The sequence below is a fragment of the Vigna angularis genome, chromosome 2, assembly GCF_016808095.1.
Source record: "Vigna angularis cultivar LongXiaoDou No.4 chromosome 2, ASM1680809v1, whole genome shotgun sequence".
In the NCBI taxonomy this organism is placed as follows: Eukaryota; Viridiplantae; Streptophyta; class Magnoliopsida; order Fabales; family Fabaceae; genus Vigna; species Vigna angularis.
Window position 1 is genome coordinate 8,344,031 of NC_068971.1, and position 24,363 is coordinate 8,368,393.

A 24,363-nucleotide genomic window follows, 5' to 3' on the forward strand; every position below is an offset into this window, starting at 1 on the left:
ATAGACACTCTTTCTCTTACAATCCCTATGGACCCAAACTTCCCCACCACTGTCCCTATTTAAATCTCAAATCTTTACTAATTTTAATTTATATTTCAAAATAAATAAATAAATAAACTCTTTTATTATTTTTTCAAAATAAATAAAAAAATATTTCATTGTTATCCAAAACAAGAACTGCTTTTTCTGCTCAACTTTGTTTGCTTCTCAACCCCTTTCTTAAATCTCAGAACCATCACTCACACACACAGCATCGTCATCATCATCATATCACAACTCAAACAGGAGAGAGAAAGTGAAAAAAAGAAACTTTTTTAGAGAGAGAAAGAGAGGGTAGCCCTAGAAAAATATGCAACCAGATAAGGACTTTTGCAGCTGAGACACTGCTGCAGAAGAGTTAGAGAGAGAGAGACTTAGTTTACTTTTCCTTTTCAATTTTCAAGATTTATTTTTTATTTGTTTTAAGTTTTTTTTTTTCATTGTTGATAAGTATTTTGCTTCATTGCACTGACACCCTGTTTCTCTCACCTCTTTTTTTCTCTGTGCAACTCTGCCACCACACTCTTCATTTCCCAAGAGTAAGAAAAGAACTGTAGAACTTTTTTCTTTTGATTCAATTACTAGCTTCCGTTTCCTCACAGGTGGAACTGTGAATGTGCACCACAGCTTTTTGATCCTGTTGTTAAAATGTTAGTATGATTCCTTTCCCCTTTTCTTTTGTATCTGCACGTTGAAACCCATGTTACATTCTCTCTCTTGTGTATCTGGGGCGTTGATTCTGTCCTAGTTTTAAACCCAATTCTCCAAAGTTTGTAATTTTTCCCATAGCAAAACCGTTGTGGTTGATAATTTACTCGTTTTTTTTTGTGATTTTGGGCTCCCTTTGGTGTGATATTGCATTTTCTGCTCTGTTTACGAACTGTGTTTGGAAGCTTTTTTATTGCATTGGCCTTAGAGTAATTCTTTCATTTTGTTATTTTTTCCACTTGTTTTTTCTGGGTGTTGGCACTTTAGTTGCTTGGTTTTAAAGATTTATGATGGATGTTGGTTAGAGTGGATCTTTTTTCATGTTCTTCTGGTCCTGTATCTTGAACACGAAGCCTTTTTTTGCTGTTTCTTATAGTTTGGTAAGCTGTAAGTAGTTTCTTTTATTTTTTTGTCTTCTCTTGGACATGTTCATATTGCTGTTAGAGAGTAGTTCTCTTGTTTGTGTTTATGCCTTCTTGGCTTTCCATCTTTTCCTCTGATCTGTCTTCTACTCTATGCTTTGTCTTGTACATGTGTGGATGCATTTATGTATTTTATAGATGATGCCATCAATGAGAAATTTTATCTGCTGGAAACTTCACTGCTTTAATATTGAGGACTTAGTTTTGTTCTTCTCAAGCTACAGTTACTTACAGCTAATGTAATTTAAGAAATTTTGTTGACTCTCTTGTTGGTGATTGCTAATTGGATTTCATACTTTTTATGGTATTCTGATGTGATGGTGTTTTCTTCCTCAAAAATTTGTCACTACACTCCATTTGGGAACAGAGCTAGGTGATAATTTTCGGTGTATTGAATATTGGGGTGAAAGTTTCTTGTGAAAGATTCTGAAGGCAATTGAAGTAAATGCATGGATCGTGGGGACCAAATGGCGTTATCCGGGTCTTACTATATGCAGCAAAGGGGAATTCCTGGATCTGGAGCACAACCCGAGTTGCATATGTCACCTAATATTCGACCACTCTCCAATCCGAATCTACCATTTCAATCCAGCATTGGTGGTGGTTCCATTGGATCCACATTGCCATTAGAGTCTTCTTCAATTTCAGCTCATGGAGTCAATATGGGAGCTCCTCCCGGGGCACCTCCAGGGGAGCCTGTTAAAAGGAAGAGAGGAAGGCCTAGGAAATATGGCACTGATGGAACTGTGTCATTGGCATTGACTCCAACTCCAACATCATCTGGTCACCCTGGATCCTTGGGACAGAGCCAGAAACGTGGCAGAGGCCGACCACCTGGTACTGGGAAAAAACAGCAGTTGGCTTCTCTTGGTAAATCTCTATTGCAATGCAACTCTTTCAGTATTTCCTGTTGTTACTGATCATACTTATTCGAAGCTGAAAGTTTATGAGTCACAAATTTTTCAAATCCTTCTTCTCTAAGTGTTATTTGGTTGAAATTTGTTTTTAGCTGAATATTTGTTTAATCATTTTGTATGTTTACATGCTATTATCATCCGATTACCTGGATGAACAATGGCAGAGTGGCTTTAAATCCCAACATAGTATGCTATATATTATTAATTTCCATATTTTTTTTCTGATCCTCGAGAGAAAGATGCATCTTCTTTTAATTTCTTTCCACTATTTTGTAGAATTGTTACAGAAAAAAAATGTGTTTTGTTCAGCTTATGCTAGATAATTAATTATTTTTCCAGGTTCCAATTGGTTTTCGGTTAAAAAATTATCATTTCACATGAGTAATCTTTCCAAATCATGCACTGCAACCTTATTCAGTAATCACCGCCTCAGATTGTTATAATTAAGCTATTTGAAGAATAAATTTACCACATTCACAAATTAAAAGTTTCTAACCAAGTACACATACAACTTTGGTTACATGTGAGATAAATGATCTGAATTGTACGTTGCAATAATTACAGTATATAAGAGGTTGAGCATGGGATACAATACGAGCTCATAAAACTGTAGCTTGTAATGATAAGATTTTTAAGGGGGCTAATATGCGCCTTACATAAAAGATAAGATTTTGAGGAGCTGTCTGGTTTGAAAAAAAAATGTTTATGTTTCCACTTTTTAATTTTACTTTTATTTACGAAAATGTGACTATTTTTCTATATTTTGGAATGTTTTGCATCGAAAACAGTGAAAACATAGAAAATATTTTCTAAAAACAAAAGGCCATTGGATTTCTATCTCCGTCTACTGTTTTGATTAAGTATGGGAAGTTGGATTCTAAAGTTCTATGTATACTTCATATTCCTTATACAGATTGTATTTCTTTTGTTGTGAGGCCTTGTTCCCAGTTGTGGGGTACTGGGTGGTTCCCTAATGGATTCTGAAATTAAAGCTTATCTAATTCTAACCAGAAGCGAGTTAGAATTTAATAATATTTGGTGGAACTTTCATATAGTTAGAATAATGGTTCATAAGTTTGATTTGTTCGCCAGTTGCACCCTCTAATCTTGTGAGTGTCTAAATCATTTATATACCTTTGTTTTTGATGTTGTGTTGTTACTGTTGCTAGGTGAATTGATGTCTGGTTCAGCTGGGATGGGATTCACTCCTCATATCATCAACATTGCAAGTGGAGAAGTATGTGTATATTTTTTTTATATATTTGAATAAAAAATAAGTCTCTGTTTTGGTGGTGTATGTTGGAGGGAAAGTAAATGAAAAAGAGAGAGTGACATAATAATATTGATAAAACAATATGGTTCGTACTTTACTGTGATTTCTGTCGGTATTTTTGTTCTCTGATTTAGGTTAAACTATTTATGCATGTGCTTAATTATTTATGCAACCAAGGTTTGGCATCTTTGGCCCAAGAAAGGTGGCACTTTGTACTATTTGTCTCTCAAAATAATGATAACTTCACTGTTAAATACTAAACAGCCACTCATGTTTCTGTACTTTTTTTCTCTTAAAAGGAAAAGTAGAGTTAGTAATGCCAAAACCATGTTGGTTGACTTTGTGCCATATCTTGTATTTATGCGAATATTAATAAATTAATCTTCTAAACTTGTCTCCCTGTAGGACATTGCAACAAAAATCATGGCATTTTCTCAGCAGGGACCTAGAGCTGTTTGTATTTTGTCAGCCAATGGCGCTGTGTCAACTGTCACACTTCGACAGCCATCAACTTCAGGCGGCACTGTCACATACGAGGTTTGGCATTTTCTGTGTTATGTATTTGTTGAAGCAGATGCCGATAGAGCATGTTTGGAACCTCAACCTAAATTTAGTAAAACGAATATTTTTGTAAATCTGAAAATTCGTCTCATAATAATATATAAAATGTTTCTTGAGAATATAAAGCTTCATATATATTCTTTTCTTATCTAGAAAGCTGAGTTTTAGATGTATTCGAAGGAAATTAATTATATTAACTAATTTTTAGTAAACTTACCAACTAAAACAATTGTTATAATCGATTGTACATATGATTGCTTATTAAAATAATCTACTTTTGTAACTGTCCTCTGTACACTATTATAGGTTCATATGGAACTGTGATCACATAATGACACGTGTCTACATTTATGCATGCGGTCATGCATAACAATGCACGAAATTAAATGGCAATCTCTTATGAAATACTATGATTGATTGATTAAAAATTTGCATTTGTAATGTTAGACGAAAGTCTTAAGCAGAATTTGTAAACTTGAAGCATGATATTTATTGGACAAATAATTCATAAATAAATACATTAGAATGTATGTCCATTCAGGCATGTATACAAAATGGCTTAATGGTACCAACAAACTTCAATCTCTGGGACTATTGAAACAAAAGAATCTTTTGCATTGAATCTTTTTGACCTTCTGAGTTACCATGCCTTTTTTGGTTGGTGGAAACTTAATTCCAAGGATCTTTTTGACCTTCTGAGTTACCATGACTTTTTTGGTTGGTGGGAATTAATTCCGAGGGAGAAAATGCAGGCTTCAAACAGGACCGACCTAACATTTATTTATGCCTGAACAAACTTTAAGATAGAACTTTTTTAAGCCTAAAAAAATTCTATTACAATTAATATAATTTTATTTAACATTTGTCTGTCAAACATTTCCAAATACAATTAAGATAATTAATTTCATTTAACTTTTAATTTTTAATCTTAATCAGCAAGCTGCATGCTTTTTACGCAGCAGAGGAAAAGATTGAAAAAGAAAAAAAAAAGAAAAAGAAACTAGGTGAGGGCTTTACTCACCTTACTTAGGCTGGCAATTGCTACAAATCTTTGACTATCCCATCTTTAAACGCAGATTTTGATTGAGAAGTATCTGTAATTGTTAGCCTTTGTAGTGAAAATCATAGATTCAAACCTTTGTATCAATGAGTATAATGTTTATTTTGCTTATGTTTTTATCCTTTACCAAGTCATAACTCTATATGATAATGTTTATCTCCGTATGTATATTTGATTTCTGGTGGACTTTTGAATTGATAGGGGCGCTTCGAGATAGTGTGCCTTTCAGGCTCTTACTTAGTCACTGATAGTGGTGGCTCACGCAATCGAACTGGTGGACTGAGTGTGTCCCTTGCTAGTCCTGATGGTCGTGTCATTGGTGGAGGAGTTGGTGGAGTTCTTATTGCATCAAGTCCTGTTCAGGTAACACCATTTTTAGTGTTGCCATCAAATCTTATTAAGATGATATCTCGAATTCATATCTCTGATTCCCACATGTTAAAAATGAAAACTTTCCAGCTACTCGTGTTGAAAGTAATGGACCCATTTGTCACATCTTTGTTTTGTAAAGGAAATCACTTCTTCAAAGGATAATCACTGTCAAAAGTTTTTCATGTGTTTGTTTCAAGCTTTCAAACTAATCAAAAGCTATTCTGAGTAGCTTGTCGTAAAATCAGCTGCTTCATTCAAGTGTCTTTTTTTTTATAATTGCAAACAAACATGAAAAGCTAGATTATTCAGATGAGGATCATATTAGACTGAATTAGTGATGGCTATAGGTGGTAGTTGGGAGTTTTCAATGGGGTGGATCAAAGACAAAGAACAAGAAGAAGGAAAGCGCGGAAGTTGCAGAAGTTGCTATGGAGTCAGATCATCAGGGAGTTCATAATCCAGTGGCACTGAACAGCATCTCACCAAATCAAAATCTTTCTCCAAACCCTTCATCTTTGAGTCCTTGGTCTCAATCGCGACCGTTGGATATGCGTAATTCCCATGTGGACATTGACTTGATGCGTGGGTGACATTTCATTCAATACACACTAGTGCTGTGTATATATATTTCAGATTGGTCACTCATCTAATTTTGTTGTAGTAGTAATGACAGAGTGGGAAAGTACCAACAACAGAGTAGAGCCAGCTGACTTTTGCAATTGATAAATCTCACCTATCCCTACACCCATGATTGTTGACTTGGGGTTGTACTCATATTTTTGTAGCTGTGAGGAATTTCAATTTGAAGATTGTATGTTCTTGATTGGTAAGATACAATTTATGTCCTATTTGGAAAAATAATTGACATTGGGGTAGATGTTTTATGTGGTTTAGGGGCATCGATTGTGAGACAATATCTATCATTGTGATTTTTGTCGTAGAACCGTCTTCTAGAAGGAAGTGACAAGGGGAACAAGGAGATTTTTTGCTGCGAATGCATGATCTGAAAGCGTTTTGTTCGGTAATGTTGTGGGGTAGTGAGATCGTAGATTATCTTGTAGCTGAACACATGCACTCTACACTCCATGATCAACCAGCATCCTTTATCCAACAATACGTAAAATATAGTGGTAATCAAAGGATGAAAGGTAAGAAAGGAAAATAGAACGATATTGTGATCATGGTTTCCTTTCTGGTTTTTGGGAATACCCCATCAGGCCAAACTGGTTGGTTGAACTGGTTAATTGGTCAAGTGTTTGAAAAATAAGAGAAATATATATAAAAGTTGGTCGAAAAATCTCGACATATGTATACATATATATGTAACATAATTTTTAACTTAAAACTAGGTTGTAGTACTTAAACTCCAACTATTATTTTTATATTATATAGGGAATGACAAGAAAGTGTCTACTTTTTGCAGCTATTTTCTTCAAGTCAAGAAGATAATTGTACTATAGCATTAATTATTAGTATCCTTATTCGTATCTGCAATCTCATTGATGCCATTTCTGATGGATACGATGAATTCATTTCTCCAGTGTTTTGAAGATCGGTCGTGAAATTTAAAGCACTGTCAGATTGTGTTCTAAACAGAGGGAACTAGTTATAGATTAACCTTAGAAATAATCAGTTAACCGTGTGCATAATTAAGGATTAAGCATAAACCTTTACATATGAATAATTTGTTATTCTAATAAAAATGATACACAACACAATGCTTTGTTCTCATGAATCATAACAAATTTTTCACTCATTTTTTACCATTGTAGTTTACAAACATAGATAATGCTTTGACGGATTCTGTGCATGTTGATACTGATCCAGGCAATCAGAACTGTGTGACGTTTCTCTCGTTCGTGGAAATCTAAATATATATTTGTATTGATTGTGAATGAGAAATCAAAAGATTCAGTATTTCCAGGCAGCTTACAATATAGAAACATAGACATTCACTTAAACATTACACTTATAATATCAAGCATCAGACCATGTAATGTCAAGGCCACCCCATTCATTTGGGGGCACTCCCAATGCTTTCCAGACAGCCCTAGAAGCATCAACAATGTTGTTGGGACATGGAGGTTGATAGTCATGGTCTGCATCACATCCCTCAGTTGAGTCACACTCATCAACCACCATGGCCACCACACTTCTTCCATTCGCACTGATGGTGATGTTGTGGAGACACCTGCTTCTGTGGTTGAACCAGCCTGTAGACAGTGCGACCACAGGTGTGTCATCAGAATGGTATTGGTTGTCACATTCTGAAGGGCCACCACCATCTCCACCCTTCTGAAAACTGTTGAGAGTGAGGTAGGCCTTGGTGTGGCTGGACATAGGTGGTGAACATTCATATGTCGTGTAGAGTTTGCCTTCTATGCAGCAGTCTGAATCATTCTCTTGGTTGCATTGTCCTGGAGGTGCTTTCCTTCCTCTGATTCTCCCACTTGGCCGACACTTTTGAGCCTCAGACTCAATACAACTTGCTAAGATGAGAGTAGCTAATAAAATGAAGGATGCGTTTGAGAAAAACCTCTTCATTCTATCTATCAACTTCTCTGTTTCTGCTATTTGTTCTTCTTTTGAGTGTTTGATGCTTGAATCTTAAGATTTTACTTTCTATATATAGAGGTCTCTTGATTAGGTACATGTTTTTGCTTCGAAATATAGGTTTCTTTTAGGGTCAAGCAATGATTTATAAATTGTCTTCTTGTCAAAATGAAAACCAGAATTTCAAATAACGTTTGATTTGATTTGGAACATATATTTGGATGCTAACACGTGAAACATTGTTGCCGTAGTTTAGAAAACTTGTTTTTTGATTTTGAATAGCGCCAAAAAGTTAGTCTAAATTAATAATAGAATAAACACTTGCATGGCCATGGACGTTATTCCATATAAAAATGACCAAACCTCTGTTTATTACGAATGCCTCCACATTAATTATGACTAAAGCTACATATCCCGTTACAATGGGTTGGACCCTTTGAATCTTCTGTAGAGTCACGTAAATATATAAGGACCAATATATATATATATATATATATATATATATATATTTGTTAATTAAAACTTACAATTAAAAACGTTTTTGTGGTACTATACATTCATTTTCTTTAAGACTATTCAATTTATTTAAGAAAGCAGAGATATGTCTTTTTTTTTTACTTTTATATTTTTGTTCAAATGAAATAAAGAAGCATTTTATTAGAAAATGTTAAAAAATAAATTTTAAAATCTAAGATTTGTATCTATTTATATTCTATAAACATACTAATAATAAAAAAGGTATTTAAGTGTAACTCAATTTTAGAAAATCATCTTGTAACATAAGATTTGTATTTATTTATACATTATAAATTGATTTTAATGGGAGATCTTCGGTAAAAATAAATAATTTTTAATTTTTTAATTTTGTTCCTTTATGTTTTTTAGTAGTGAAATTTTTTCTCATTTTTATAATATTTTCAAGTTAATTATGATATAGTTTTATCAATATTTTTTTTATGGAAGAAATCAGGTAGGAACACTTTCGGATATATGGCATCTTCAATTTAAAAATATACGAAAGCTTGAAAATTTAGTAAATATAGTTAAGACGATTGCTCATCACTAAATAACAAAAATAATAGCAAACATTTGAAATCACATACAAACCGAAATTGGAAACCCATCCACTGGTAGTTTATAATAATTTCTGTTTACTTAACTATGATTAAGATTATAATCAAACTTGCTTTCTTGGATCCACATCTCTCTCTAATCTAATGTGGATATAAGCACATTTACAAAATAATAGATTAAATAATTAAAGTGCACAAACTAAAATTAAAATTGAGTTTAAATCTCATATTAGATAGAAATGAGAAAGTAAAACAATATAAAAATTCATTGCATTATCTTAATTTTTTGGATTGAGATTAATCTTAATAGTGTCCTATCTCCTTAGGAACAATTAGCTAGACACTTTATTCATGTGCCAATAAATTAATAAATTAATTCTACGTTTAGAAGAAGTTAGGGATAACTTTCGTAGGAGAAAACAATTTATTTGGATTCTCTTTCAAACTACGACGTAAAGAATTGAGGTGAAACTTGTGTTGTATGATTCTTTCATTCCTTGCAAACTCTTTAGAGGTTTAAATTGATGGCCATACATGGTTATAGCTAAACCACGTATACATATTCAACAACCTTTCATTTTCTCATTCACTCTCAGAGCAAACTGACCCTCATTTTTATCAAGGTTCTTTTTACACTCTATTATTAATTATCATAATTCTTTTTCTCTTTTCATTAATCTCTCATTTTTACAATGCCTCTACAATTTTACGCTCACTGTGGTAATTGTAACATCCCGATTATATAATAATCAATATTACATAATAAAGACGTCAACATTCAAATATAGAGAACAGTCAGAATACGACGTGTAATTTAAGTACTAAATTACAGTCATCCAAAATAAAAGAAACGGAAATTCAAACTTAAACAGTTTATAGATTCGAACACTACATGGGTTCAGATAGGAATTCCTAAGAAGACTACTCTGCAACTTCAATATTCTCCAGCTCTTGCTCCAAAGGACTCTCCTCGACAACATCTGCTCCCATCCAAGTGGATGATCATCGCCAAAGAATCATATCCAAAACGGCACACAACACAAATAACGCAAGGGTGAGCTAGATATAAAAAGCATGTTATCATACATAGATTCATATACAGAAATATTTAGGCATGCTTATTAAACCACAATCTACATACTCACACAACTCATCCGGATTTTGTGTAATTGTCGAACTATTGGTCGTCTCTACACTTGCTAGCTCTGCTGGTCTTTCTCCAACGCTAGCAATATAAATCCCCCAAGCTGCCTATGTCTAAATTCAAAGACTATAGACGAGGATCTCCCTCTACTCTCACCACTGACATTATTCTTCTCTACTTGAGTGTGAATAATGCTTTGAGTGTAAGGATAGACATACCATTTCAAAGCCCCTACAATTATACAGAAACAACCACGATATTCCCCATAACCACTTTCATCCATCTCTCCTTGAGATTTCCGAATCATACTCAAATTCATCATTCCCATCATATAATCACAGTAATTTATCATATTTCATACATTCTCATATTTTCTCATAGCTCACATTACTACATATATTCCACACAAAATTCTCAGATTTCAACATTTACATCAGATGATCACAATAATCTATCATATTATCTCAGAAATTTAGCATCTACCACGCATTCACATACTTTCACATGATTCATATTACAATATACATTGCAAACATTTATTCACATAATTCAATTCTAGTAAAAAAATCAACTTCGAACCTAATACTATTCATCCAAACATTATTCATCAAAACACTATTCATCCAAACACTATTCATCCGAACACTATTCATCCAAACACTTGTGGAATGAATGTCACTGGACGAGCGCCCTTTTCAAACACTAGGCCGAACACCACTTGGCCGAACGTCACCATAATTCATTGGACGAACGTCATCTAAACCATTTTGACAATACTTCTGGACGGACGCTATTTGAACGAACGCTAACACTCTTTGGACGAACGTCATTAATCGCTAATAAGACCGAACGTTCAGAGATTTCAAACTTAAGATTTATCCAATTAGGACCGAACACTCAAGATTCATAACTTATAATATCAAATAAAGGTCGAACGCTTAAACCGAACACCTCACTCAAAATGAATACTGTTGGAATGAACGATCACTATTCACTGGACACTATTGGACGAACGCTCACTCAAACTGAAGGACGAACGCTACACTTCTATATCCAGGACGAACGCTCAAAGATTAAAACCGAACACTACACTCACCAGAACGAACGCTCAACAATTTGGACGAACGCTCAACTATTTGGACGAACGCCAACTATTTGGACGAACGCTCAACTATATCACTGTTTGGTCGAACGGTCACTATATCACTGCTTGGACGAACGCTCACAAATACAAGGACGAACGCTCACAAAGCCAAGGACGAACGCTCACAAAGCCAAGAACGAACGCTCACCAAACCAAGGACAAACACTCACATAACTACTTAAGGACGAATGCTCACAAAGCTAATGACGAACGCTCACCAAACCAAGGACGAACGCTCACAAAGCCAAGAACGAACGCTCACCAAAGCCAAGCACGAACGCTCAACGAAAACTAAGGACGAACGCTCAACATACAACTTAAGGACGAACGCTCAACATACAACTTAAGGACGAACACTCAACAGAAGAAAAGACCGAACGCTCGACTTAGAATAAAGGCCGAACTCTTGGTCGAGCAAATTGGACGAACGTCCAATTCAGCTCGAACGAACGCGCTCCGCTGCATCTCGCGCTCGGGCGCGAGATGCTGGGCGCGGCATTTCCAGAGGCTGGGGCGCCTAGGCGCGACAGGGGCGCCCGGGCGAGAATTCTGCAGAATGCAGAATTCTGCAGATTTGAGGCTAGAACCTCGTTTTACCATTTTCAACCCTTTTTTATTAACTTCTAACACCCAAAATTCATGTTTTATACTAGATTGAACTTATCTAATTGATTACAAACGTTCCATATTCAATTCTTAAGGGATTCATACTCAAATTCAACCATAAAATACCAATTTTCACAACTTAGATATCCAAAATCCAATTCTACCACTTTACACCTATTTTGATCAATTTGATGGTTCTAACAAGTCACAATACAGTGGGTGAAACTGTTCCCAAGGCTCAATAACACTCTAGACCCCAAATACTCAAAATCACTATCTCACTTCCTCTCCAAATGACAAAAAAACTATGAAATTCCAATTTCCTTCAATTCTAAAACATACAAGATTACATACATGAATCAACACATCAATTTCAGTCCAACCATACATACAACCACAATTTCCCAGCATCCTACTCATGCAACCACTATCAACATCCAGAAAATCCAACTCCCCTTACCTCTTGAAGACTTCCTTGAATCTAGAAATGCAGTGTGCGGATCTCCTTCCAACTCCTTGAATCTACCAACTCTTCTCTTTAAGAAGTAGAACCCGTGCACTCCCAGCTTCTCCCTTCCTTCCTTAGTGTTGTGCCTACTGATGATGGAGATGATGGTGTTCCTTAGTGGTTGGAGCACTTCAAAGTGGGAAGACCTACCAAACCATCAGCTGCACCACTCTGCAGACAGGGAGCCCCTCCATTTTCTCAACGTGCAGCCACCTCTTTCCCTCTTTCCAGGAACGTGCCTCCCTTCTTCTTTTAAAAATGAAACTCGGTCCTTACAGCCGCTCCCTTCCACTTCCAGGAACTTTCCTCCCTTCCTCCGCCACTTTCCTCTTTTTAAAATAAAAAGGACATTCGGTCCTTACAGTAATCCATGCTATGCATAGGTGAATTTCGTATTACTAATATATGAACTTAGGTCTAAATTATATTCTATGCTACGAATACTTTTCCTCTTTTTATATTTTTGTGATTTTTTCTTCATTAAACATTAGGCCGAGTGTGAAATAATATTATAATTTGAATATAAATGGTAAATTATCCTCTTAATAACAAATCAGAATTATACTGGTAAATCAAAGAGTGTTACATAGATATGTTAAATAGGTTCACCACGAGTTAACCTGACTCATGAGTTTAAGTTGGATTAAATTGGTTAAATTTAATTCTTCATGTGTAATTCAACTCAACTTTTCATAAGTTAAATGGGATGAAGGTGGGTTAACTTCTAATCCACCAACATCAACCCTTTATTAGTTTCGTTATCATTTTTTTACAAGTATTTTCTTTTATAATTATTTATTACTTTTAATTATGTATATTGAAAATTTGTTCATTTTAAATACTAGAATTTTGTTCATAATGTTTAAATAGTTTGAATGTTTAATTTATTTGTTTGTCAAATAATATAGCTTGATAATTTAATTTTTTATTTCTATGTTTATAACAATATTTGGTAAAATAGATTAAGACTTTGATTGTATTGTGATAAAACAATGAGTTGAGTTAATCGATTTTGATTGTATCATAATAATATAAATATATAAAATAAATTCAAAAACAAGTATTTTTGAGTACAACAATCTACTAATCTACCAACTCATAATATAAGTTTAATCAGATTATAAAATTTCAATTCACCAAGAGATGAGTGAGGTTGAACCAACTCATTTTTAACTCAATTTGTAATAAATCAACCAATGTAAGCTAAATTGACTCACTTTAACCCCCTAATGTTACAAATCTCACTTTATTAAATTTTTTAATCGGATAGCAATAACAGAAAAGTGAGTTAGGAAATTTCAATATCGAAACGAGAGTTGTTGAGTGGGTGGTACTGTTAATTAACTCTATAATTATATGTTTGTTAGTAATTGGAAAATGCCTATTCCGACAAACAAAATGAAAGCAGTAGCTTTGTTGGTGAAACGTGTGAAGACAGCAAGGAGCCAATTCCGTGAAAGGGGAAGAGATGAATCATTAGATAGGATTTTGGAAAAGTTAAGGAGAGAAGTGAACAAGATAAGGAAGTTGTTCGAGAAAGTAAAGAATAACGAAGAAGAACTGCTTCACACTATCAACAGAAAATCACAGGAGTTATCCATTTCCTCTTAGAATACCCTACAATCACATACGAGGTAAATGGTCAGTACTAGAGCAAAAAGAAATTGTACTAGGTGAAAATAGTTTGAAACATCCAAAATTTAAAGGTGGTGCCAGTTATTTAAATTTTGGATCTCAATGGTTGGATAAAAACATCCAAAATTTAAAGGTGCTTCAACTTGGTCGTTGGCAAGATTCTCCTTCACATCACATTGAAGTAGGGAGTGAACGATTCCTACAGAAGTTGAAGAATCAAAAGAATTTGACCTATTTTAGTCTTCGTGGGATATCAAGAATATCTAAGCTTCCACCCTCCATTACTGATACGACAGTCAGGGTTCATACAAATTTGATTCAGATAAATAATGCAGTATAGATACTAGGAAGTGACTCTTAGATAGTCTCTCAAGACCCATTATTCGCGGTTCAGTTTTAGATCTTTTAACACGAAAAGAGGGGTTTTGATTGTTTTTGTTTTTGAACAGAAAATTAAATTTCAGTAAAATAAAATTGAAACAGTAAAACCATAAATTGAAGCAGTAAAAACGAAATTTCAAAAACATAAGAATTAAAATTAACAGACAGTAAAACTAAATAGCAAAAACAAAATTTTATTAAAACAACAGTACATAAACAAAAATACAGTAAATCAAAAATACAGAACACTGTAAAATCGTGCAAGACAGTAAAAACGAACAGTAAAACGCAGACCTCTTCAGATTGCATAGAACAGAAAACTTAAGATTGCTCAGATCAGAAAACATTTCAATAGTGCAAAAATCGTAAATTTCAAGCAGAAAATAGTTGCAGAAAACTTAAGTTCAGAAAGCAGTAGATTGAAAACAGTAAAACAAAAACGGAAATTTTCACAGCTGAATAGTAAAAACGAAATTTAAAGTGCAACAAGATATTAAACAGCAACAAAAAAAATTCAAGATGGCAGACAGCATAAGGCAGAATTTAAATTGCATCAGAAATTTAATAGAAACAGTAAACGGACCTGGAATTTCAATGCGGAAATTAAGATTTAACTGCAAATTAAACTGAAGAAACAGAAATCAGACCTGGAAGTTGAGCAGTCGAAATTGAAATGGAATTGGAAGTTCATCAGCGGAAATGAGTTTAAACTGGAAATTTAACTAGAGTCCATTACAGAAAAGAAGAAATTACAGTACACATCAAACGAGAATTCTAACAATGGAAATTACAGTAAACACTATCACTGGAAATGGAAAACAAACCCAAACCTCCCCAAAGGGGAGGGGGAAAAAAATGAAAACCAGAACAGAAGAACAGAAACCTCTATCCTACTCCTACTCCTACTGCCTACTGTCTCTGTCTACTGATGTCCAGCCCCTTTATTGTCTTCAGCTCATGGCATTCTCTGATTCTGGACGTTGCAAAGTGGACTAAGGGGTCCTCCATTTGTGCTTTTCCAAATAAAAGATGGAAATGTGTTTAATGCTCTTTCACGTGTTGCTTCAGCCGTGCACAATAAAACCAAAAATTGTGTTTGGTGACTGCAGCCCCCACATTGTCGTCCATGTGCCTTATTGTTTGCAAGCCAATTATTTTAAAATTCAAGAACACACCATCTCTGCAAAGTGCCGTTTTAGTGTTCCATGTCATAATGCACTTCCATTTGCTTCCAACGTGCACACTAACATAACTTCTTTCTTATTTTAATTTTATTGAGCCCATGTGGTATGGTATGTATGTGAAGTGCCGTGTGCTTCCAAAATTGCTGCACCATCCATATTCTTCCACACATAGTTTAGTGCTCTCCATATTAAAGTAACAAGTGTCCTTCATGTGGGTGGCTTCCATGTCATCATCACTTCATTTTATTCTCCATGCCATCTTCCCACTTTCACGTGTTGTGGTTTCAGAATTTTGGCATTACCTTCTTTTCTTTTCAAAAAAAAAAATATATATATTTCTCCTAGTACCAATTATTCTTTCCTGACCAAAAATCCACTTACACCCATGTGCTGCCAATTTCTTTGTGCGTGAGATTCCTTTCTCATTTTCATGTTGTCCATCACGTGCTCATCTGGACATTCACTCATGGGCACCATCCTTTTGCTGCTGGTCGGAGTTGGAGTTGGAGCTGGACCTGGACCGTGTACATGAAGTGTGTAGATTGCTGCCAGCCTTCCTTGCTTCACCTCCTTCCAGTCGTGAGTGAAACTGTTTTCTTTCTCATGAACGTGTGCTGCTCTGTTGGACGGACGTTTCACAGCAGCTGGATAGTGCACTTCTGCATTGCTGGACGGATGTTGAAGGCCTTGCTTCCCCAGCTGGATAGTCCAACCGAGACTCCTCCAAGCTTGACCGTTTCAAGCTGTTGGACATTCTTGGATGTTGAAGGTCTTCTTGCATTGCTGGAAATGTATTGAATGCTTGGATGAAGAATGGATAAGCGTGTGCTTCCAAAGTTGGATCAAGCCAAGACCTTGAGCCTTTCTCTTTGCTGGATTTTTACTGGATGTGTGACATGCTCAAAATAACTTTGTTGGACTTCTACAAATTAATTTAATGGACCGAAACACCAAAACACCAGTTGGACGTCTCCTCCCAAAAGAAATTAATCTACAATTTTATCAAATAATTTCCTAATACAAATAATTAACATAATTCAAATTAGTTAAAATAAGAATTATTGATTAAATTAAGTACAATTAGTAAAAACAGGAAAATTATGGACATTTAAGCACAATTTCCCAATTAAATCCGAATTAAATCCGATACAATAGACTAAGTGTAGTGAATAAAATATCAACTCATCAATTACTCTAACTTGAGAGCCTACAAATTCTTGATCAATGAAAAGTCTGACACATCTCATTTTGTCCAGTGTTACTTGTTGGAAGGCATGCCAAAAGGGATTGAAAAACTCACACAGCTCCAAGTACTGGAGGGATATGCAGTAGGAAATTCTAGAGAGAGTCAAGACAGCATATCAGAGCTTGCAAATTTGAAAAATCTAAGGCGGCTCAGCATACATATAGGATCTGAGGCTGTGATAGAAGATGGGGAGTTTGAAAGTTGGAGAGGGTTGTCTCTTGAGCATCTAAAAATATCATGGGGTGTGTCTGAGAACGGGTACAGTGAGAGAATAATTTTGCCTTTGAGATTGAAAAGATTCTTGAAGGCTTTCCAGGGCAGGAAATTCCAGAATGGCTAAAGCCTAGCAAGCTGCCCGAGGAATGCAAAGAGCTGAAACTAATGGGAGGAAAGCTCAAAAGTTTTAATCATGGAGAAAATTTGGAGTGGCGTCTGGAGATAGTGCGTATCGGGTACCTTAAGGATTTGAAAGTTGGGTTAGCAAATTTCCCAACGTTGTTTCCTTCGCTTAGCTATGCAGAAATAAAACAAAAATCCAAAACCATTGAAATAATGAGTGTTGACAAGAGAAATGGTACATAATTGATTTTTCGTCTAAAGAGCACGGCCATTTAAACAAGTGTAATGGTGGATATATTGAGATTAAAATACACTTCTTCCAGTAATCTTAAAACAATGAATTAATAGACCTTTATATAATATTTTATTTTCTAATTTGTATCAAACGTGAGACTTAAACTCACAATCATTAATTGTATTTCTAATTGTTGGATAAACATAAATGGGTCCCACACCCTAAATTAAGGGTCAATGCTTTTCCATGTTTTGCTCCATGGTTTACTCCATGTTTTACTCCATGCTTTACTCCATGTTTTAAGTTTTGTTGTTTTGGTATTTTGTGTGAAGCCCTTCTATAAAAGGGTGGAAGCAAAGAAGTGAAGACACACCAACATAGAAGCAAAAACACAATCCATCGTGAGAGAAGTGAAGCCACGGTGAAGGAGAAGAAAAATAGAGAGAGTATGAGTGTGAGAGTTTTGTGTACCATCCGAGAGAGTTGGGACACGTTGGTGGTCACTCTCAGTAACTCAGCACCAGATGGAAAACTCAGTCTGGATAACATCACAGACAGTTTACTGAATGAAGAATCCAGAAGGACAGAAAGGGGATCGAGTGGTCACTCAGAAGCCAATGTTGTTGAGAATAGAGGAAGGAGTGAAAATAGAAGCAAAGGAAAACGTGAAAAGTCACGAGGAAGATTCAAGTCTCGTTCCAAAGGTCTGACATGCTTTTATTGTGGAAAAGATGGTCACAAGAAGCCAGAATGTAGATTCCTGAAGAGAGATAAGAAGAATGGAACTGTACACCCTGATATGGTAGATCCCAAAAAGAAGTTGGAGGAAAAGACCACAACAGCGATAGTATCAAATGATGAGAATGTGTTCCTTATGACTGAGGTAAACTATCTAAATATTGCTTTTGATGATTGCACTTGGATAGTAGATACCGGAGCATCTTTCCATGTTACTCCTCATGAGGAATTCTTCTCATCCTATCAAAAAGGAGACTTTGGAACAGTGAAGATGGGAAATCATGTCACAAGCAAAATTGTGGGCATAGGAGAAGTGACTTTGACGACAGAAAATGGAAACAAACTTGTGCTGAAGGAGGTAAGACATGTACCAGAGATACGTCTAAACCTTATCTCAGTCGGTAAGCTAGATGATGCTAGAATGAACAACCAATTCAGTGATGGAAGATGGAAACTCTGTCAAGGAAGCATGGTTGTTGCTCGAGGCAAGAAGGAAGGCTCCTTGTACTGCATGCAAGGAAAAATATACAAAGGAGAGATGAATGTTGCTCAAGAAGAAAGTAAGGAGTTGTGGCATAAAAGACTGGGCCACATGAGCGAGAAGGGATTAGAGATCCTCGCAAAAGATCATCTCCAAAGTATAAAAGGACAACCACTTGAATTATGTGAAGACTGCCTAGCAGGTAAGCAGCACAGAGTATCTTTCCATAAATCTGATAATAGAAGTAGAAGAGAGCATATTTTGGATCTTGTGTATTCAGATGTCTGTTCAACATCTGAAAAGTCCCTTGGTGGAGCTCAATATTTTGTTACCTTCATTGATGACCACTCCAGAAAATTGTGGGTCTATCCATAGAAGAGAAAAGATGAAGTTCTACGAATCTTCAAGGAGTTTCACGCATCAGTTGAACGTGAAACTGGTAGAAAGTTGAAATGTCTGAGAAGTGATAATGGTGGAGAGTATAGAGGTCCATTTGAGCACTATTGCAAGACTCATGGGATCAAACATGAGAAAGTACCTCCCAAGACACCTCAGATGAATGGTGTAGCTGAAAGATTCAACAGAACGATTGCCGAGAAGGTCAGAAGCATGTTGTCTCACGCAAAACTTCCCAAGACATTATGGGGGGAGGCAGTGCTAACAGCAACTCAATTGATCAACTTATCACCATCAAGACCATTGAATGGTAAGATCCCAGAAGAAGTATGGTCTGGTAAAAAGGCCTCATATCGCAACTTGAAAGTCTTCGGATGTAAGGCATCAGTTCACATTCCGAAAGATGAAAGAGCAAAGCTCGATGCTAAGGCGAAAGAGTGCATATACCTTGGTTCTCCAAGAGATGAATTTGGTTTCAGATTATGGGATCCTGCAAACAGAAAGATTGTTCGAAGCAGAGATGTGGTGTTCTTTGAAGTTCAGACGATCCAAGACATCAAGAGAGTGGATAAACCAACACTTAAGGTGATAAGTGATCAAAGCCCTATTGTGATGAACAACTCAGGGGGAGAAACTCATCAAGCCAAACCAGAGTTACAACTTGATGAAATGGCTGAAGAAGCAGATCAACCTAATCTGACGGAAGAAGATCAACCAATTGAGGATGCTCCTCAAGAACCCCAATTGAGACGATCAACAAGGCAGAAACTGTTAGCAAAATGATGAAGATGAAGTTTTGATGATGTCCTAATCAAGTCAAGAACAATCAAGACTCATGAAGAATGATCTTTGTAGACTTGAAATATTTTGGTATAATTGTATGAACATAGGAAAATTAGTAGTTTCATGTATGTATTCAAAAGTGATGTAAAAATAAATCATAAGCAAAATGATGAAGATGAAGTTTTGATGATGTCCAAATCAAGTCAAGAACAATCAAGACTCATGAAGAATGATCTTTGTAGACTTGAAATATTTTGGTATAATTGTATGAACATAGGAAAATTAGTAGTTTCATGTATGTATTCAAAAGTGATGTAAAAATAAATCATAAGCAAAATTCTGTGCAGTGTTAATCGATTAACAGAGGATGTTAATCGATTAACGTTAATCGATTAACAAGGGCTGTTAATCGATTGTTCCAGTGCGCCATGAAGAAGCCCAGCAGTGCAGTGCTAATCGATTAACAGAGGGTGTTAATCGATTAGCGTTAATCGATTAACAAGGGCTGTTAATCGATTAACAAGGTGAACGTTTGAAAAACTAGCCGTTTTTAGAGCCGTTGAAGTATCCGTTGGGTTGTTAATCGATTAACCACTGTAGCTAATCGATTAACACAGTCAGAAAGTCTAAAAGCGAAAATGGAGGAGCCTTTGGATGAGTCTATAAATAGACTCTCATTTTCTCTCAACAAAGACTCTTCCCTTGTGCTCAAATACTCTGAAACTCTTGAGAATTGTGTGCTCTTGCTCAGCTAAGGAAACTCTGTCTGTAGAGTTGGTGAAATACTGCTACGGTGATAAAGGAATAGCTGGTTCATCCTTGGTGTATCTAAGGAAGTGTTTGGAAGAGGAATTCATCCTTCGTGAAGTATTCGGAGGAAGTGTTTCATCCTTTGTGAAGATTCAAAGGAGGTGTTGTTTCATCTCTTGTGGCTTCAAGAGAGGTGTTTTCTAAACTTTTACAAATTGTATCTGTGTGATTGTAGTTTGTAATAGTTTTGTGATTAGTGAAGTGTTTATCTTGTTTTTGAGATAAGCGACTGGACGTAGGATTGGTAAGATCCGAACCAGGATAAAATCAACTGTGCAAATTTCTCTCAACCTTACTCTATTTTATTGTCTTTATTATTTGCTAAGTAAGTTTAATTGAGTAGAAATTTTTAAGGCACACGAATTTAGTAAGAACCAATTCACCCCCCCTCTTGGTTTGTTATCCCACGCTAACAATTCCGCTGCAGCCGCTCTGACAATTGGTATCAGAGCTTGCTTTGATAGTCATTCAAATGGCGGGATCACATCAAACCTTTGCAGAGGGTGCTTCTATCAATATACCACCACTATTCACAGGTGAAAATTACGCATTCTGGAAGGTAAGAATGCAAATTTTTATGGAATCTATTGATATAGATATTTGGGATGCTGTTGTATCTGGTCCTTTTGTTCCAATTAACAATATGCAGGAACCAAAGCCCCGTGACCAATGGACTGCTGAAGATAAGAGAAAATTTGGTAATGATGTAAAAGCTCGTAATATTATTTCATCTGCTCTAACTGTTGACGAGTTTTACAGGATTTCTATTTGTAAAACTGCACAAGATATGTGGGAAGTACTTAGAGTAACCCATGAAGGTACAAATGATGTAAAGAGAGCCAGAAAGAATACCTTAATCCAGGAATACGAGATGTTCAGAATGAAGCAAGGGGAAACAATAGTTGATGTTCAAAAACGCTTCACCAACATTGTTAATCATCTCATTGGACTGGGTAAGTCATTTGATACTGATGAACTTAACATTAAAATCTTGAAATCTTTAGACAGGTCTTGGCAACCAAAAGTGACGGCAATTTCTGAGTCACAAAATCTCAACACAATGACCATGGCTACATTATTTGGAAAGTTGAGGGAACATGAACTAGATCTTGGAAGACTTGATGAAGAAGAAGCAAAAGCCAAAAACAACAAGAAGAGTTTGGCATTAAAGTCGGAGGTTGAAAGAAACAAAGGTAAATCAGAAGATGAAGACTCAGACGAAGAAGAAAATTTAAGTCTCATGATCAAAAGGTTAAACAGGTTCATGAAGTCTAAAGGTAAAGGAAGATTTAGGTACGAAAAGAAAGATAATCAAGCATCTTCCTCAAATTACCGATGTTATGGCTGTGGAGAAAAGGGGCATCTAAAAGCAGACTGCCCAAATCAAAAGAAGGGTGAAGACAAGAAGGAGAAAAGATTCTTCAAGAAAAAGAAGGCCTACATTGCCTGGGAAGACGACAATGAGACCATTTCAGATTCAAGCGACTCAGATGAAGAAGCAAATATCTGTTTGATGGCAGATGATGATAACGTCAGCCAAGTAAGTAGTTCACACTATTCTGATAATGATAGTCATATGGATGAAGATGAACTGCATGATACTTATGCTGCTTTATTAGTAGAATCTGAAAAATTAGATATAGCTCATAAGAAATTGAAAAAGGACTTCAAAAAGTTAAAATTGAATTTTGAAAATATTCTTGAAGAAAATGAAAATTTGAAAATTACTTCTGAAAACTTCTCTAAAATAAATGATAATTTGAAAACTGAATTTACAAATTTATCTGAAGAAAACAGAAGTTTGAAAAATAAATTTTTATATCAAGCGGAAGAAATTAGAAATTTAAAAAGTAAAGTTTTAAATTATGAAAAAGAAAAATATATTGCTAAAAATGAATGTGAATCTTGCATAAAATTCAAATATTTTTCTGAAAATACAACCACTGGAGAATGTAGTAAAACTAATGAAAATAAGGTTGTTAAAAATAAGTATGTTTCTAAAATTAAACATAATCATAGAACTCGTAGAACTTGGGTACAAAAAGGAACAACTTATAGGAACACAAATGTTGCATCATGCTTTTATTGTATGAAAAAGGGTCATACATCTAACAAATGTAAAATTAAGCATTATGGTGTTCCAAGTGGTAGATATGCTTGGGTTGTAAAATGATTTTAATCTTTTCAAATCTAACCCAAAGGACCCATACAAAGTAGTTGGGTACCTAAATAGCTTGTTCTTTTTATGTTGTAGGAATTATCAAAACCAAGGAAGTATATGTGGTGTCTTGACAGTGGATGTTCAAAACACATGACCGGAGATAAAAAGAAATTTACAAGCTTCCGGAAAAAGGAATGAGGCTTTGTCACCTATGGTGATAACAACAAAGGAAAAATCCTTGGAATTGGAGATATTGGAAGTGAAGATACCTTGATGATCAAAGACGTGCTATATGTGGAAGGATTAAAGCATAACTTAATTAGCATTAGTCAATTATGCGATAAAGGATTCAAGGTAACCTTCGAACAAAATTCTTGCACTATTTATAAAAATGATTCTTCTGAAATTGCTTTGAAAGGAATTAGGCATAACAATATTTATTTGATTGATTTAGAAAATACATCAAATAGGAATATTTCATGTTTAGTAGTAAAAGAAGAAAATCCATGGTTATGGCATAAAAGAGCTGCACATATTCATATGCAACAATTGAATAAACTCATTTCTAAAGACTTAGTAATTGGTTTACCAAAACTAAAATATGTGAAAAATAAATTGTGTGATGCATGTCAAAAGGGAAAACAAGTGAAATCATCTTTTCATTCAAAAAATGTTGTTTCTAGTTTAAAACCCTTAGAACTTTTGCACATGGATTTATTTGGTCCCTCTAGGATAAAAAGTTTTGGAGGAAATTATTATGCTTTAGTTATTGTGGATGATTATTCAAGATATACTTGGACTTTCTTTCTTACTCTTAAAAGTGAAGCTTTCAAAGAATTTAAAAAGTTTGCAAATTTAGTTCAAAATGAAAAGGACTTGAAAATAAAGACTATTAGAAGTGACCATGGAGGTGAATTTCAAAATGAATCTTTTGAAACTTTTTGTGAAGAATATGGCATTTCTCATAATTTTTCTGCACCTAGAACTCCTCAACAAAATGGAGTTGTAGAAAGAAAGAATAGATCCTTAGAGGAACTTGCTAGAACTATGTTAAATGAATATAGTGTTCCTAAACAATTTTGGGCTGATGCTGTGAGTACTGCATGTTATGTATTGAATAGAATGCTTATTAGGCCTATTTTGAAATGTACTCCTTATGAACTTTTTAAAGGTAGAAAACCAAATGTTTCACATTTAAGAATTTTTGGATGCAAATGTTTTGTCTTAAATAATGGAAAACAAAATTTAGGAAAATTTGATTCCAAATAATGGAAAACACTTGAAATAGAAGAATCTGTGCATGTTGTCTTTGATGAAATTGTGGACCTTGAGGTAAAACCTCTTGAGTCAGATGAATCAGATGCAGGTGAAAATGAAGACTTGCAAAAGACAACCAATGAAGAGAAAATGAATAATCCTCAAGATGATGAAGATCTAAACAAAATATGGCAACAACCTAGAGGATTATCATTGGACAACATCATTGGCGACATATCAAAAGGGGTAAACACTAGAAGAAATTTAGTTAATTTTTGTATGAATGTAGCTTTTATGTCGCAGATTGAACCTAAGAACATTAAGGAATCTCTTCAAG

The 24,363-nt window shown here is 35.1% G+C and overlaps 2 protein-coding genes and 1 long non-coding RNA gene across 4 annotated transcripts; 1 reads left to right on the forward strand and 2 right to left on the reverse strand.

Annotated features, from left to right (window-relative positions):
* Positions 1-204: 204 nt before the first annotated feature.
* Positions 205-6,245, forward strand: LOC108321167 (AT-hook motif nuclear-localized protein 9). 2 transcript variants are annotated; one of them, XM_052873935.1, is made up of 7 exons: positions 205-578; positions 642-689; positions 1,537-2,039; positions 3,256-3,323; positions 3,765-3,896; positions 5,182-5,343; positions 5,700-6,245. In XM_052873935.1, exons 3-7 carry the CDS (start codon positions 1,619-1,621, stop codon positions 5,940-5,942), a joined length of 1,026 nt encoding a protein of 341 aa, XP_052729895.1. In that variant the 5' UTR covers positions 205-578; positions 642-689; positions 1,537-1,618; the 3' UTR covers positions 5,943-6,245. The 2 variants fall into 2 exon arrangements, with proteins under 2 accessions (XP_052729895.1, XP_017408326.1); XM_017552837.2 differs by lacking the exons at positions 205-578; positions 642-689 and adding an exon at positions 785-808.
* A 1,084-nt stretch (positions 6,246-7,329) lies between these two features.
* Positions 7,330-7,896, reverse strand: LOC108321168 (kiwellin-1). Its single transcript, XM_017552838.2, has one exon. It carries the CDS (start codon positions 7,894-7,896, stop codon positions 7,330-7,332), a length of 567 nt encoding a protein of 188 aa, XP_017408327.1.
* A 5,935-nt stretch (positions 7,897-13,831) lies between these two features.
* On the reverse strand, positions 13,832-17,427 carry LOC128195644 (uncharacterized). Its single transcript, XR_008247387.1, has 2 exons — positions 16,881-17,427; positions 13,832-16,594 (listed from the first exon to the last, which is right to left on the reverse strand). It is a non-coding gene; the product is annotated as an uncharacterized LOC128195644 (long non-coding RNA).
* Between the last annotated feature and the right edge of the window lie 6,936 nt (positions 17,428-24,363).

Coding starts and splice junctions, on each gene's coding strand:
- LOC108321168 (XM_017552838.2), bottom strand. CDS start 7,896: ATGAAGAGGTTTTTCTCAAACGCATCCTTCATTTTATTAGCTACTCTC.
- LOC108321167 (XM_052873935.1), top strand. CDS start 1,619: ATGGATCGTGGGGACCAAATGGCGTTATCCGGGTCTTACTATATGCAG. Junction 3,324..3,764: donor TCAACATTGCAAGTGGAGAA/GTATGTGTATAT, acceptor GTCTCCCTGTAG/GACATTGCAACAAAAATCAT. Junction 3,897..5,181: donor GCGGCACTGTCACATACGAG/GTTTGGCATTTT, acceptor TTGAATTGATAG/GGGCGCTTCGAGATAGTGTG.